The 16,750-nt window shown below is 43.4% G+C and overlaps 2 protein-coding genes across 2 annotated transcripts; one reads left to right on the forward strand and one right to left on the reverse strand.

The window, feature by feature from the left end:
* The first annotated feature begins 245 nt into the window (after positions 1-245).
* zfp91 (ZFP91 zinc finger protein, atypical E3 ubiquitin ligase) lies at positions 246-8,765 on the forward strand. The gene is made up of 11 exons (XM_088420124.1): positions 246-1,122; positions 1,326-1,366; positions 3,367-3,406; positions 4,109-4,210; positions 4,305-4,400; positions 4,776-4,958; positions 5,042-5,092; positions 5,227-5,305; positions 6,708-6,822; positions 6,906-7,005; positions 7,105-8,765. The coding sequence occupies exons 1-11, from the start codon at positions 728-730 to the stop codon at positions 8,036-8,038; spliced, it is 2,136 nt and encodes a 711-aa protein (XP_088276250.1). The 5' UTR covers positions 246-727; the 3' UTR covers positions 8,039-8,765.
* On the reverse strand, positions 8,396-9,895 carry LOC148421122 (uncharacterized). Its single transcript, XM_088420125.1, has 2 exons — positions 9,652-9,895; positions 8,396-9,504 (listed from the first exon to the last, which is right to left on the reverse strand). The coding sequence occupies exons 1-2, from the start codon at positions 9,726-9,728 to the stop codon at positions 8,859-8,861; spliced, it is 723 nt and encodes a 240-aa protein (XP_088276251.1). The 5' UTR covers positions 9,729-9,895; the 3' UTR covers positions 8,396-8,858.
* Between the last annotated feature and the right edge of the window lie 6,855 nt (positions 9,896-16,750).

A 16,750-nucleotide genomic window follows, 5' to 3' on the forward strand; every position in this document is an offset into this window, starting at 1 on the left:
AGTAATATACGCATAGGTATTTAGTAAAATTCGGGCAATTACAATACACGCATCACTCTATTTAATCGACTATGCCTCTGTATTAACAATATATGATTTGCGATTCATAATAAAATTAATATAAACCGTGTTCGTATAATTACTGCAACAAATGTAAATATCTTCAAAAGGCACGGGGAAATCACTGTCAACACCGATTGGACTTCAGTTCCCACAATGCTCTATGGACCTCACGGCTGCTGATGTTTTTCGCAGATCTATCACCGACGCCACTAAACTGTGCGCTAATGCTGAAGCAGGGCAACGGAGTCCAGATGATTTGTGAAGCCGCTAAACCTCGGCGGCTCTCCTCTACATTTCCCCCATCGGGTCGTGTTTGGCTTAAAGGAGACGCAACAAAGCGCACAAAATGGTTTCGCTCCGGGGCCGCTCCAAGAAGTAGGTTTACTATCGCTTTAAGAACGCCAAAACGGCGGCTGCTTCTTTAAGGTTATATCGGGTTATTTCTGAATAGATAATTAAGAAAAGTTTTCATTTTATAATCAATATATCGACGCGTATAATTTGCGACGAACCTGGCGCTTGTACTGAAAATGCCCCACAGTCGTATAAAGGCCTCTCGACATCAAAATGTCGGTATACTAGATGTGCGCTATTCCTCGTTTGACAAGTAAACCCCCTGGACTTTGTGTGGAATTGACGACGGGCTGAGGTGCGTTCTTGGGTCATGGAAGCGACGGGCGACCGAAATGAAGACGTCAATAAAGGCAAAGAGCTGGTGGAGCACAAGGCCGCACATCAGACCCCGGCCCCCGTTGCGTCCGTCAGCCCGCGGCGAGGGCTCAGGGAGCGGGGAGCCACCCGCAAGAGATCCGCCGACCCCGCTTCACAAGCGGCCGTCAACGGATCTACGCAGGACTCTGGGAGGGTTTTACGGGACCGCTCGACGAGGTCTGTCCCGGCCTGGCTGAAGGACAACAAAAGTGAAGAGGACGAGGACGAGCTCAACGGCGACGCGGGGGCCAGCAAGCGGCGGAAAGTTTGCAACTCCCGTCGGAAGAAAAACGGTGACTCGGTGGAAGCTAGTGATGGCGTCGCAGGTGACCACCCGCAAGGCGTAGAGTAAGTTTTGGCACCACTCTTATCTTCATCTTAACTGGCTCGTGCAGGCAATTACAAATGTACATATTGACTACGTGTGACGCCAACAACGCCTTCAGCGCAGATCGTGCCTGTGTCTCTTGGGGAGGGTTGGGCGGAACTTACCTGGTTTGTTAAACACTTTTGTATCTTTTGAATGACAGCATCTTCTCCTCTCTGTGCAGCTCCGCAGATGAACCCAAGAAACTCACCACTAATGTTGAAGGTAATTGTATTGTTTTCAAACGTTGCATTCATCTAACACAAACCAGATGCGACGTGCATTAAACAGGGGAAGACACGTAAACAATGTTTTAGTCCAAACTCTGAAGTCTGGTTAAAATTCCATTTGTGCAATATGTATTAAACAGCTAAATCAATCTGTTTTGATCTTATTTTGCCACTTTCTTTCCTCTAACTATGACATTGGAGTTGCTCAGTGCATAAACAACAAACAGTCATAGCGCAACTTGTAAATGCTGCATCAGCATACTCAGAAAACAATTGGAATTTGCTGCTTCATTCACATTCGCTAGTGTTGGCATATGGAAGATTATCAAGAAGACATTTTTTTTTATTTGACTTCCCCTTTAACTCATTCACTACCATTGACAGATGCTCCTCTGCATATAAACATCCATGCTATCCATCCATTTTCTAGAGCCGGGGGACACCCGGAAACTGGTTGCCAGCCAATTGCAGGGGCACACAGAGACAAACAACAATTCATACACCCAATCACACCTAAGGACAATATAGTTTGTCCATTACACCTGCCATGCATTCTGTATTTAGCTGTAGCACAGTACATGAGGAGAATGCAATGCCTGTGTATCCTCTCTATATTAATTAAGCAGAAAATGACCCTATGCTTTAATTTCATGGACTTGGTGTACATGTAGTACTTGAACACGATACCATGTGTGTATTAAAAATGTCGTGTGTATTGAAAATGTCTAAATTCTAAAATGGCTGACAGCAAATGAGTCAAAATGTAATACATTTTATAGGTGAACTATGTTTCAGTCAGTGTTAGAATAAAACACGCCGTTTAAAGAACTGAATAGCAAAATTCACAGCATGTGTTTTAATCATGAATTGACCAAAACATTTCTAAGGACAGCCACTTTTCTGCTTTTCTGTTATTCCAAACTCAAAATCTCTTTTTCAACCTGCTGATGACACTGGCTGTCTGCGTCATTTACTTATACCCTGCTACCTAATTCTTCTGTAGATTAGTTTATGAGTTTAATATACTGTACTGTAGAGTTCAGTCATCAGTAAACTAAATAGTTTGCAGACAGTACTTAGGGATGAATTTTGTTTATTTAACCAAAACAATTGTTTATTTGTTTTCCAGATCCACTTTGGGATACATTGATGGGGATAACCAGACATTCAAACAGGATCACAATATGTTAAACTCACAATATATAGGAGACTATGTTGTGGCTCGGGAGTGATTACAAAGAAAACCCGTGTATCTTTAAAATCAGTGGTCACTTCCCTCTGAGAACATCCTGTTTGAATACTCACAATAGCTGGGGTACTCTTGATCTATTTTTGGGTGTCATTTGATAAAAAGAAATCTTTAAATACCATTTTAAATTTAACCAGCACGTGTATTGGCCAATTCATGAATCATAAACTTATTAGTTTTGCTAACAAGCACTTGAAAAGTTTAAAATAGGCAGTCAAATGTTTACACAAGGTCAAATTAAATGCACATGCAAAGATTGTAGTATATGTTAGGTTCATCCTGAAAAAAAAAAAAAACCCTCTTCTAAACTTTATTTTTTGGAACCACGTATACCAAACTGTGACATGACAAGCATAATAATCATAACAGTGTCAAAAGGTTCCTCCTTTTCCATCCTAGCTCCTTTCTCCGATCCCACACCTGGCCAGAGTTGCGCCAAGCCACCATCTGGCATGGCCGCCCGCAGTTCTGCCTAGCCAGTTTGTAAAACAGAGCTCGGAATAGAGAATCGAGCTGGTGAGCAACCTGTTGACAGCAAGTCATAACAGTGTGAGCTTACGGCCGTGAAACCGGAACCCTAAGCAGTCTGCTGCTCTGAATATGACACGTTTGTTGACAGAATCAACAAACAAATTGATCACTGGAAAGCAATCAAATTCACTGGGCAAAGAGTGTTTATTGAAGACACAGTCTTTGGGTTGACCTGGAAGTTGTATTTACTGCTGCCTTTTCTTCTTGTTTCTTAGCTGATTCAGGAGAGGCGATCATTCATGAAAAGTATGACATGTAAGTTTGTTTTACTTCTTTAATGAGTTCAACTCTATAGTGACCTTCTTAGAACTGTACACGTTTATCATAAACAACTTAGATGCCGCCCCCAAGATGCCATTGGCTAAAAAAAAATGTTTTTACCAACAATGACGGAAATGTGAGCAGGACTATAGAAGTTTTCTGCATTTTGCACATATCTTCAACTTGATTTCCACTTCAAGTTTCAAGATCTAGTTAGTCATATCCTTCTAAGATCCGTCATGCTGGTTTCTTGGACAATTAAAACAAAAATTCCTCAGGCATCATCAGTTCTTCAAAGTGATGGGGCACCCAGTCACACACATCACTGTACCTGTACATACATTTTTATTATCACCACAAGTTATTGTCAAGTGCCTTGGTTGATACTAAATAATTATGATTATATAAGGGAACTGTCCTGCATCATACTGAGAGCTGTTTATGTTTGGACTTACCTTATTCAAAAACTTTTTTGAGACATCGTCACTATGATAGTGCGCAGGTAACACCATTGCAAACCACAAACCACAGGTTTCTTTTTAGGTAGCTGTTTTATTTGCTCTCATATGAATGTGCGGGTCTACCTGATGTTGTGTGACTGTACAGTTTGTGCCTGTGTTGTGTAATAATAAAATGTGGTTTGTGGCAGCTTGACATATCTTATTACTTAGTTGTTGTGTTTTTTTCCCTTTTTAGTAAACGTGGTCAAGAGAAGAGTGAAGTGTCTGGTAGCAAGTTTTTGGATAAGGAGGACCCTCAATTTCAGGGGACCGCAGCTTCTGTATCACAGCCTCAAGGGTAAACTTGACTCAAATGCATCCCTTAGTGTTTTACTCAAAGCTTAATATTCTAATTTTTTCCCCGTAATGATGTTGTTTTTTTTTTTTTTTAGCGAAGCAGATGAGGAAGTTATAAGCAGTGATGAGGATGTTCCCTTTAGAGACGATTTAAATGATCAGAGCTACGACCCCAAGGCGGAAAAAAATATGTATGTGCTGCAATATGCCACATGTGCTGTATTTACTGGTTCAAACTCATTAAGATGTTTAGAAGTTCCAGCTATTAACTCTTTAACAATGCAATCTGCAAATTGAAAGTCATTCCATGTCATAAAGCATTGTGCAAATCATAAAGCCAATTTGAGAAAATTGATGCAAAACTGTAATCTGGGCAAAAGAACCTGTTTTAATCTGTTTTGATTAACATGTTTTGTTTACGGAATGTATATATTTTTTATGTCAAAGACTTAAAGTATTGATCTGCAAAAATCACAGAATTAGAGCATGTTTCCAAATTTCTAATTGATATCTTCTGTAGAGCTTTGACTATGCCCAAATAACATCCACTGTTTGGGTTGTGTCAGGGATGTACCCAAACCAAAGCGTCGGATTCCTCTGAGACAGAAGGACAAGAAAGAAAAGGAGAAAGTGCCCAAGACAGAAGAGAAGGAAGAGATAAAAATGGAGGGCTCAGACAACTTGGAGAATGCAGAGCTACAAGTCAAGCTTGAAGAAGAATTGGCGGATGACCCTGACGGGCCGAGGAAGTAAGAAAACTTTCCCGATAAATTGCATTTTTTTTTTTTATTTTGGAAATGTCATGTCCAAGCGTTGTTCTTCTGTTAAATAGGCGGGGTCGACGGAAAAAAGATGATAAAACACCACGGCTTCCAAAAAGAAGGTATGATGCCATACACTTATTTAAAAAAGTTGCAATTTAAACTTTTTAGTATCACTCGTCCCAACCTTTATCGATTAGTACTTTTTAGTTAGCTTCTACTAAACCTAATGTTTTTGATGTGATTTCCCATCCAGAAAGAAGCCCCCAGTGCAGTACGTCCGTTGTGAAATAGAAGGATGTGGCACCGTCTTGGCTCACCCCCGCTACCTGCAGGTAAATGCAATTTAGCTGTTGCTATGCCATTTGTATTTTCATTACTCTTGATTTGTTTATCTTCACATTCAGAGATTAAACTATGTAGAAATCGTTGGTACTATCGTACATACAATTTTATTAGCAGAAACGTTACACTTTTTGCATAGAAATTACCAGAAGAAAAAATCAATGTAAATGGGAAATTTCCATCCAATAAAATCTTTGTATTTTTCTTTGGCCTCTTTCATCCATCAGTTGATAGTTTGTAAATATGTTGGGCACAAATTTTAAAAAATCCAACACAATAAACCCTATGAGTTTGTAAATATGTTGGGCACAAATTTTAAAAAATCCAACACAATAAACCATGTGACACTGCGCTCTTATTGGTTAGGAGAATGTAAACAGGTTTCCTGTGCAGAATAGTGAATGACAAGCAAATAAATAGTCACAAACAAACATTCAATGGAGCGAGTGGGTAGTCAAATCTTTGCGCGTTTCATCATGTGGATTTTCAAGTGTCAGGATTAAAGTCCCGAAGACTTAAATGGCTCTATTGAGCGATTTATCTGTGCATTTAAGATCTATTAACAAGTCTTTTTCGATGGATATGGAGGCTAATGCTGAGAGCTGAATTAGCCCAGTCGTGTTTCTGGTATAGCTGCAACCAGATATAACTTTTCTCCTTCATTTGCCATTGTGGGTTAAAAAAAAAAAAAGTGGTTCAAATTCCATATATAAAATTCAATACCCTGCAAAATTGCTGCAAAATTACACTCTTTAACTACTGGGAGCGCTTATCCAATCGCAGGACACATACTGTATGTGTTGAATTCTACGGTGGCCTATCTAGCTGCCTCTGAGATTGACGTCTTCTCGAGGCGTTGTAAACTTAACGGGCTGTGTCCATTCACTTACAGCGGGCAGGGCCTTTTCTTTCATTCTAAATGCTCTGCCAGATTTCACGGAACCTGGCAACACCAGCTAGCCAACAAAGTTTTTTTTTTTTAATCCAACTTTTTAATTGAAAATTTTGAGTATATTACATACAGTAGCACTGGAAGCACTGCAATAATAAACTGATGTCATGCAGACATGCGCCATAATTGAAGTTTGACATTATGAATGGAAGGCAATTAGCTAGTCTGCCCACTGATGAGAACGACATGGTCATGCAGCACAAAAAGACATGCAACATTATAGCTTTAAAACTTACTGTGTTCATTATTTTAATGTTATGAGCTATGACTTATTACTGTCTTAGCATAAACTGCTGGCTGCGACTGGTCCATTCACATTTATACAAGTACAGGTTATGTTGTCATCAACCACAAACCAAGGACTGCCTATATTTCTGTAAATAGGGAGAATGTTCAGCCTAAACTTTCGACTTTTGTGTTTGTCCTGTTTGGCACGCCAGCACCATATCAAATACCAGCACTTGCTCAAAAAGAAGTACGTGTGCCCTCATCCATCTTGTGGACGACTTTTTCGACTTCAAAAGCAGCTACTCCGTCATGCCAAACACCATACAGGTATTCAGTTGGACGTGAAACGGACACTCTGTGTGTGATAGTTGTTTGAGTGTTGCCATTCATATTTGGTTTATGGTTTTTAGACCAGAGGGACTACATCTGTGAGTACTGTGCGCGTGCCTTCAAGAGCTCCCACAATCTGGCTGTGCACCGTATGATTCACACAGGAGAAAAGCCCCTCCAGTTAGTGCCTCGCCGTTTGTTTCCTCCATTTGCAGGAACTTGTATAACATCAGTGCATCCCTGAAATGTGTAATGTGGAAAATGTTCTTGCGCTAATAGGTGTGAGATCTGTGGCTTCACCTGTCGCCAGAAGGCATCCCTCAACTGGCACATGAGGAAGCATGACGCGGATGCCAGCTATCAGTTTTCCTGCTCCATTTGTTGCAAGAAGTTTGAGAAGAAGGACTGCGTGGTGGCCCATAAAGCCAAGAGTCACCCAGAGGTGCTCATAGCAGAGGCACTTGCGGCCAACCCCGGCGCCCTCATCACGTCCACCGCATCTGTGCTTGAGCTGCCGGGCAACCCCGCGCAAGCGGAGGAGGGAGGCGGCCAGGAGGGGCAGGCTCAGCCGCTCGACCAAGGAGGACATGGCGGGTCGCAAGTGGCCCAGGTCGCACAGGTAGGTCATGTGACCCCGCAAGTCAGTCAGCAGGTGGTTCTCCTGGGACAAGAGCAGGCGGTCCACACCATGCAAGTGCCGGTGACAATTGCCCTTTCCCCCATCGACCCCCCGTCGCCAGCCGACCACCACCAGCAGCAGTCTCACCTGCAGCTGCAGATGCCGGTCCAGTTTGTTCAACAAGCCCCGCAACTTGCCCTTCGCTCCCCATCGGCGGTGACTCAGACCCAACCCCAGCTCCAGTCTCTTCAGCCCTATTCCTCCCAGCAACAGAGCCAAGCGCAAATCGTACAAATGACTTTCCAGCCAGTCAGCCAGTCCCAGGCTCCCATGCAGCAGATCCCAGTCCTAACCACTGCCCAACCGCTGCCCACCCTGCAGACCGCCACCTCCGGCCCCCCGCTCCTGTCTTCATCCCTGCCCCAGGAGGCATCCAACAGGAACAATCCTGCCCTGGCAGCTTCCACTCCACCTGCAAACTCCTTCCATCCGACGGAAGGGGTGGGGGCGAGCGACGTTGCCTGGGAACAAATGGACCATGGAGGGGTCCTCTCCAACAGCACTGAGGCAGATGTGCAGCAGATCATCATTTGAAATGAGGAGGGTGTACAGACAAAATAAGCCGAATGATGTCACCTACAACTATACTGTTAATGCAAAGAGCAAATGGTCTCGTAGAATCACTCAAGTCATGTTTGTTAGCTGTTTTAGAATAGCTTATCAGGGAACCATATGTGCGTGCGTAACTTTGTACATAGTGTCCCTTGCTTTTTATGTGAGCATGCTGATTGTTGTAACGCTACTGGTATTAATAGGCACTATGAAGGCGTGATTTTAGTAATTGATGTCACATGTAATGTCCCGTTGACGTCCTTTCATACACAAGATTGAAACATAACATACAAACCAATATACACTGTAGAGGTCTACCAACCGAACAGGTTGTAAGTGTTAAGCCATGTGTTTATTTATTGAGTCCATGCTATATATAATAAATATTGATTTTAGGGCTGTCACTAACATGTATTAATTGTTCAGTTAAATCTGAACTATTGATTTTTGTTTTTACATCTTGTTTTGTCTATAATAATATCAGGATTAAAAACAATGTCATAACACAAAAATGGACTGTTCCTTGTGCTCGGTAAGTAAACGGATCCATTGGTCGTCGATCATGACGCAGATGAAGTAATACCCTGTACAAATAATTTACACTTTGGGCTATGAGGCAAATGTGCTGCAAGCTTTGAGGTTGGGCTGCTGCGGGAGCAGATATGCCAACTTTTAATTTTTAGGATGGAAATAAATGTCTAAACAACAAGCTCATTGTTTATTTCCAGTCTAGATAACAACTGGGTGTAGAAACCCCCTTCACTTAGCAGGCACCTTTACAAAGTCACAATGAATGTTCCTATCAGTACATATTGTGGTGCTTTTTGCTCCTCAGCATGTTGTAATGCTTCATGGCTTTCTTAGGAGGTATCAGCGTGTCGCTCACACCAACCCTCCGCTTCTTCACCCGCTGGCCTTCTGACTCATCATGCTCAGTGTCTTTTAGAGCCTTCTGGGAGACGCACGTTTGTGACACTGCTTCACCGTTGTCACTTGGTGTTCCATGAGAGTCATTGGGGCAAACCGCTGTCTGGAGATCACTGTCGTGAGCAAACTTGCACTTGATCCCAAATCTACATCTTCCACTTTTCCTATAGGATACGCATATCCTCTTCCCTCCTATGTGAGAGGGCTTGGCCTGCATTGTGAGGGGGACGTGTTTCTGCAGGGCATTGAGCTTCTGCTCGGCCTGAGCTTTGAATGGATTTGCGAACACGCTGCTTTCCGAGCAACCATGCAGACTGGGAGGGGGCAGTTTGTGAGGGCTGGTCGTGGCGGTAGCAGAGGGCAGGCTGGACTGGCTTCTACGTGGACGTCCTGATGACGAGTAAGGCACCGGGGTTCCGTGGTCAGATTCGTCTGAGTCACTGGTGGCAGAACCAGTCTCCAATAAGAAGTTCCGGGTCTTCTCGCCCGGCGGGGCCCCATCAACGATATCCGGTCTTGTGCTATTTGGTCGAGAAAACCACGATTGAACAATAAATGACTTGATCCACAGAGGTAAAGTTTGAGTATTCCATTGGAAAGCAGCAGTTATTCATCGCCAAAATATATAAGCGACGACATCCATATTACATAACCGGGAGTAAACTTACCCTTCACGATCATTGTTTACATTCTCGGAATCTCCATCGCTGTCGGACGATCCGCTGTATCCAACAAGAGCGTTCATGACTGACACCAACAAGCTATATGATAGACAGACTATGCTACTGTCATCTAGTAGTATAAATTAAAAAATACAGAACCAAGTGAAGTATAGCAAAACAATAAGGTATAACAGCTGTATCCCGGCGCTATTTCCCCATACAATTAGGCGTGCTAGCATATTAGCGGCTAATTTCTTCTTCTGCAGTAGTTTATATTTCAGGTGCCTTGACTGACATCTACAGTGTGCGGTCGGTATTGCTTTCGCATGTTGCAAGTTAAAACTACCGCACAATTACCTCGTGCATCGTTACGGTCTGACAGCAACGTTGGACTAACTGGCCATTTAATTGATTCCTGTTTAATGAAAAAGGGTCTAAATCTTACACGCTGTCCCTTTAAGAAGAAAGACACCCCCACAATGTTCTTTACAATAATATGTCAAATGAATCCACACAAATCTAAACACTGTGCTTTTATTAATACGGTGCAATATGAAGCGAGCAGCAAAATACACTCATTAAAAAATAAAAATAAAACATCCATCTCACGGGCAGGCATTTTGCCACTTCCTGTCTGCTGAAAATGACCTCACAGTTGCTTAGGGCTTAGCCTGGACTATCAAGGAAGGGCAAGCCCCTCCGTGGCATCTACCAGCATCAAATTGTGTGGCTGACATCCAGAAAAGCTTGTGCAAAGAAGCCTCAGAGATGGTACAGTACATTACAGCAGGATGGAAGATGCTGGCAGGCCGGGTAGGCGTATATACTGTAACCAGGTAGCAGGAATATTGTACTAAAACGTCTGTACTTGGAGGTCCCAGAATTGAGATGCCAGACACCTCCAGAAGAGGTGGAGAACAACCAGGCCAAGATCCTGTGGGACTTCCAGATCCTGACAGACAAACTGGTATAGTCAACCAGCCTGGTATCGTAGGGGTGGATAAACACCAGAAGACAGCAGATACCACATCTGACGTCTCCTCGCAGAAAAGAGCAATACTGGAAAAAACTAAGATCCTGCACAGAGCCCTCAACTCCTTGAATGTAATGGGCGTACCCTGTGTACGTATTGTCGATATTCAACTTGTCGTCTGCTGCTGTAGCAGATACCACAAACAGGAAGTTACATTTTGCTCTAACATTTTGCTCCGGACTTTGCACCAGTGATTTTGTGGTGTTTTGGGCGAATTTAGGGGGAAAAAAAAGAAAAAATTTCGGGCCAAAAATGCATTGCGTTACTCAATTGTACCCAGTAAAATAGTACTATATTAAATTATTATTTTTTAATATATATATATATATATATATATATATATATATATATATATATATATATATATATATATGTACAGCCTTTGCCTATAGGCTGGACAGCAGGGCAACTGGGTAAGTTTTGTTTTGACGCGTGCGTCAATCAAATAATTTCAATAGTCTCTTTGTGTTGCGTTGGATATGCCAATCCGTTTATTTCGTCCACATTCCTTTTCGTTCAATATCTTGATAAAACAATAATTCGGGTTACAAACCAAACTTAAAGACCACTCACGTTCGCACGTTCGCACGTTCGCACGTTCGCACGGTCGAAAACTGTTTGTGTCTTGCCCTGTCGCACCTGAGTGCAATCACCAACTGGCACGTATTTATGTAACCATGGCAACCATGGTTCCACCCACCATAGATTGGCATGTCTTCAGACAATTTGTTTAACTTTCTTAATACAAACAAATTAGAATATACAAAAAGCTTTTTGGCTCCAACACACCGGCCCCTAATTGAGAACGGCAGGAGACCGTGAACAATTCAAACCAATATTAACATAAATGGAGCCAACAAGTCATGTAAACGAAAACAAAAAACATCTTAGAAGCTTAAGAGTCTGCTTCTTGAATCAAGCAAAGCTTAGTTATTGGTCTGTCCAGTGTGCTGGTTTTTGTTTTAACTCATGCAGAACGCACTAGTCCCTTCTTGTCAGCATAGATCTCTAAGACCCTTCCCAGCAGCCAGGATCCACGTGGGGCTGTTGCATCCGCGATCAATACAATGTCCCCCTGCTCCAGAAAGGTCTTTGAGTTCTTTCCAATGTTCTACAAACTGCGACAGTCTCTGCTGCATCTCCTCCTGGCCAATGGTGTTGTCATCAGACAGCTTCTTTCCAGTATCAAGCACAGACTTAATTGCCGGCTCATGGGCTCCCAATTCAGCCTCAAGCGTTTCTTCCTCAGATTCTGCACTCCAGTCAAATCACGCCCATAGTCTTCTGAACTTACAAGCAACTTCTTCTCTTTGATCCAAGACTCCTCATCATCTAAGTCCCTGAAGAACTGATGTAGACGGTGAGACTCATTCAGCTTCGCGTGGCGGCTGGCTGCCATGCTCTTTATTTTGTTGAAACGACCATTAACAGCACCACGCTTGTCCTTCACTTGAGAGGTATCAAAGGCGTTGCTTGCCATCAGATTGTCCATTTAAATCTTTCAGACGATCTTCATGGGCTGAAATATCAGCCTCCAGCAACTGATGTTTTTTCAACAGGTTGTTGACTGAGGCCAGATCTTTCCCATAGTCCTCTGAAGCAAGAAGTGCTTCCACCTCAGAGAGCCAAAAATCAAAGTCTTTGATGCCAGTGTTAAAGTTCTGTTGCTTATTGGCTTCTTTGAGTTTTTGGCTCTTTTCAGCAGATTTGTTGACGAGAAATTGCCACTGTTCATCCAGCGCACCAAGGCGTACCTTAACTGCATCTTCACTGCCAGCACAGGCACCTCTCTGGATGACTGTGTTACCAGTATCTATGATGCCACGGATTCGATCAGCATTGGCATGGAGCTCCGCCTCAAATGCTTGGTGCTTCTGATGTTTACTCAGAAGCTTGGATAGCTGAATGTTGGTAGGGTCCTTGTAGGACTCATCAGAAGCAGTCTGCAGTTTCTCACTGATCCAAGCTTCTATTTCATCCACATCTCGGCTGCATTGCTGCAGGGTCTGGGATTCACCAAGTTTTGAGCGCTTTTCAATCATCTGGGTCTTCAGCCGACGCCACCTGTCAAGAACTTCATTGCGTCGACTGCAGATCTCAGATTTGGCATAATGGTCCGCTCCTATGAGTTGATTGGCAAAGGATTGGAGAGCAGCAATTTTCTCTTCCTGCACATTAATGGCTTTATCAAAGTCTTCATGTTTTTTGATTAGTGCCTCAACACTATCAAGGGAGTCTCCCTTGTCGTCACTTGCAAGAAAGGCTTCACGAGCTGCCATCCAATTCTCAGCTTGTTCACAGTCTCTGCTAAAGAGCTGGAACTCCAAGCATTGGTCCAGCATCATGCGGCGCTGTACCCAGGCCTTTTCCAGGTCAGCCCGCTCCATTTCTAAAGTTTCCAATCTTTGCTTGATCTCGGGAGTCGCATAATGTCCTTGCACCAAAAGCTGGTGCCCGAATTGCTCAAAAGCCTGGAATGTACCAAGACGAGCATCTATTTCTGTGCGATGTTCCTGATGTCTTTCTAGAAGTGCTTCCGCTCCAGTCACATCTTTGGCTAGCTCTTCAGAGGACACCAGTCCTCGGATACCATTAACCCAGGACACGAGGTCTCTGAAATCAGATAGAAAGCGCTGCAGGTCATGTGAATTTCCCAGCTTGTCTTTGCGCTGATCAGCACGTCTGACAAGGCTGCTCCAGGCAGAGTTGAGCTCAGTACATTTCTCTTGAATGTCATCCACTGCTTCTGGGTGGGACTGTATGAGACGTTGTGCGGTTTCACCAAGAGAGTTCACCTTGTCACCTAGGTCTCTTTCAAAGCCCTCATGCTTGCGCTGCAAAGCCTGAACACTTGCCAAATCATGACCGTAGTCTGTGTTGAGAGCCTGGGTTTTTTTCTCAATCCATTCTTTAGTTTCATCAGCATCTCTGTGGAATTTCTTATCTCTCCCAAACCTCCTCTTCAATCCAAATATGCGTTGCCTAGCAACACACCGATTGTTTGGCAGACAGACTTCCTTTTTTCTGAAAGGGAGTTCCAGGGTGTAATGTCCATCTTGAAGTTTACAAGAATCAGTCATGATTTTCATGAACTTCTTATCATCCTGTGACATTTCCTCTTTGTCCTCCGATGTCGTTTCATTAAAATCATGGTTGTACTGATTGTGCAGCAATTCCTCCAAATGTGTTATGGAGGTCCTGTTGACAGTAACGCACTCAGCCTGCTCACTGTAGCCGGAAAGGGGACCATTAACAACCCACCCCAATAGGGTCTTAATGGCATATGGCCCATTACCACGACTGTTCACAACTTCCCACGGTTCAAGTAGTTTAGAGGCATTGGTACCAATCAATAGCTCAACATCAGCTTGAATGCGTGGAAGAACCACCCCATTTAAATATGGCCACTTAGCCAGCTCCTCTTCTTTAATGATGTTACTGGTTGTAACAGGCATTTTCTTTTGAGTGTAGACCTTGGGCAGGTCAAAGAACTCTTCTCCAGTGAGGCTTGAGATTTTTAAATCGGTCAACATGTAACTGGATACAGATGCCTTTGGGCCCATGGTTAGAAGGCTGATTTTGGCTTTTCTTCCATTCAAATTCAACTTCCTCATGAGGGCTTCTGAACAAAAGGTATCTGTGCTGCCGGGATCGAGGAATGCATAGGTTTTAATTACTTTATGTCCCTTGCTGGACTTCACCTGCACAGGTAGGATTGACAAAACGCCATTACTGTCACCGGCCCCTGTTTGTCCACAAGTTTGCAAGGAGACCTGTGCGTTGCTCACTGAAGGCTTATTTGGCTGACTTGCGTTGCTTGACCTCTGCTTTTGGTCAAAGTAAATATGAAGAATACTGGGATGCTTTTTACTGCACACCTTGCAAATCAAACGGTCAGCACAATATTTGCTTAAATGGCCTTTGCGAAGGCAGCCAAAACAGACTCCATTTTGTTTTATAAAAGCAAGTTTGTCTCTGTGTGACTTCTTCTCCATTGTTGGACACTGATCCAGAGTGTGGTCTTTAGAACAGCATATACAAGAGGCGGTGTTGTGAGCAGTATTACTTGGCTTGGGACTAGGTGGAAATCTTGCTTGCTCTTCTTTAGGCGGAGGGGTTTCGATAGTAGTTGCAAAGCTGTCTCCTTTAAACCTGGGTTTGCCTTGGGACTTCAATTTGTTCATTGGCTTTCCTGTGCCCGGTGTGTTATTCTGAATGTCACCAAAGACTGGATCTGATATTATCTTTACCTGGCACTCTATAAAGGTGACGATGTCTGTGAACTGGGGTCTGCGGTAGTGTCTTTCCATTATGCCGCATGCAGAGACTCTCCAAATCTCTCTTAGCTTATATGGAAGCTTTGAAATGATGACTTTCATGTTGGCTGGCATGTCAAGTTCTCTCATATACTGTACCGTTTCCATGGCATTACAACACTGACGAAGGAAGAGTGAATATGCTCGAAGGGATTTTGGATCCTCAGATTTCAGCAGCGGCCAGTTGTGAACCTTCTCCATATATGCTGCTGTAATTTTATATTCATCTCCAAAGTTTTGGTCAAGAAGATATTTTGCCATGTCATACCCTCTGTCTGGTGCCATGTGTTGACAGCTCCGTACAAGCTCGTTCGGCTGACCCTTGGTGTACCTCTCCAGATAGTACAGACAATCCCCTTTGTTGCTTGCGTTTCTCTCAACGCAATGTACAAAGGCTCTAACAAAGGTTCTATATTGTAGAGGATCCCCATCAAAACATGGTATCTCCCTGGGTGGCAGTAAATGAGAGGTTTGCTGTTCCATTAGCATGGCTGTGATTTCATTTTGTTTTTGGAGCAAGTTGCACACCGTTGAAGTGTCATTGAATTGAGAAGCATTTTGTTCCACAGGGGGGTTCCTGTGGGTAGTATGGCCAATGTCCCATGCTGCATTCATAGGCATGTGTGATTGTGAAAAGGGTGGTGGTTGTACACGTCGGGGTGGTTGTTTTGTTTGAATATACGTTTGCTGCTGTGGTGGTTGTGAAATGAGTCCTTGCTGCTGTTGTATAGGAGGCGGTTGTTGTTGTACATAGGATTGTGCAGATTGTTGTCGGGGTGGCTGTGGTTGGATAGGTTGTGTGACTGGTTCATGTTTTCTGGCTAGGGTGTGTTGTGCCACCGAAGGTTCTTTTGGTCTTGCACCTTTCCTAAAGTAGGAGTCCATTCCATCAGATGGTGCTTGTGAGAGGGTTTGGTGAGTGGGAGATTGTAGCACTGATATTTTGGCATTGGCAGCAGCCAGTTCTGCCTCCAGCTCCAATGTTTCCTTTTTCTTTCGCAGCATTTCCTCCATCTCCTCAAGCGCATGCTTCTCCTTTAATGCTGCTGCACGAATTACAAGGGCAGCTCTGTCTGCCTCTACCTGCTTGCGAGCTCGCAACGAAGAGGTGCTGGACCTACTCGCTTCACTCCAGGTGTGACCTTTAGTGGATTTTGTGCTTTCAACATTAGAGATGCTGTCGTTGGGATTGATTTCATTTTCCACATCATCATCGCCACTTTGCACAGCTTGGGTCCTTTTTGTCCAATCATTGACCTCCTCAATAAATTGATCGATATTGATCATTTTGGCCTTGAACCAAATGTCATGTTTGTATTGTTCTTCTTGAGGTATTAGTGGTAGAAGAGCACACTGTGCCTCTCTGGCACCTTTGCATAGGTCAAGATATTTCACAAGTGCACTTTGAACCTCCTGTTTGCATCCTCCATTTTCCATTAATTCTCCAATTGTTTTCTGCATGTTGGATGCCCTTTTTAATTTAGAATTTCTCTCCTTTTGCAATGAATCAATTTTCTCCATTAAGGCCCTTGGTGTTAGTTTCACCTTGCGTTTGGAGCCAACCTGTGACCCAACTTGAGATTTAACCTGTGAAATTTCACTGCGAGCACTTTGACCTGTGGTGGTCACATTAGACCGTTTTTCACCCTCTGAAGGTTCATCCATTATTTGCATTGCATCACCATTTGAGCACATAACATGAGCAACACCTTTACCTGAATCCATTTTTGCAATACAAAACCCAACCAGCAGTGTG

Source organism: Hippichthys cyanospilos, chromosome 7, assembly GCF_059441005.1.
Source record: "Hippichthys cyanospilos isolate Australia breed blue-spotted pipefish chromosome 7, RoL_Hcya_1.0, whole genome shotgun sequence".
Taxonomy (NCBI): Eukaryota; Metazoa; Chordata; class Actinopteri; order Syngnathiformes; family Syngnathidae; genus Hippichthys; species Hippichthys cyanospilos.

Coding starts and splice junctions, on each gene's coding strand:
- zfp91 (XM_088420124.1), top strand. CDS start 728: ATGGAAGCGACGGGCGACCGAAATGAAGACGTCAATAAAGGCAAAGAG. Junction 4,211..4,304: donor TCTGTATCACAGCCTCAAGG/GTAAACTTGACT, acceptor TTTTTTTTTTAG/CGAAGCAGATGAGGAAGTTA. Junction 4,959..5,041: donor GACCCTGACGGGCCGAGGAA/GTAAGAAAACTT, acceptor TCTGTTAAATAG/GCGGGGTCGACGGAAAAAAG.
- LOC148421122 (XM_088420125.1), bottom strand. CDS start 9,728: ATGAACGCTCTTGTTGGATACAGCGGATCGTCCGACAGCGATGGAGAT. Junction 9,505..9,651: donor GTAAACAATGATCGTGAAGG/GTAAGTTTACTC, acceptor TCGACCAAATAG/CACAAGACCGGATATCGTTG.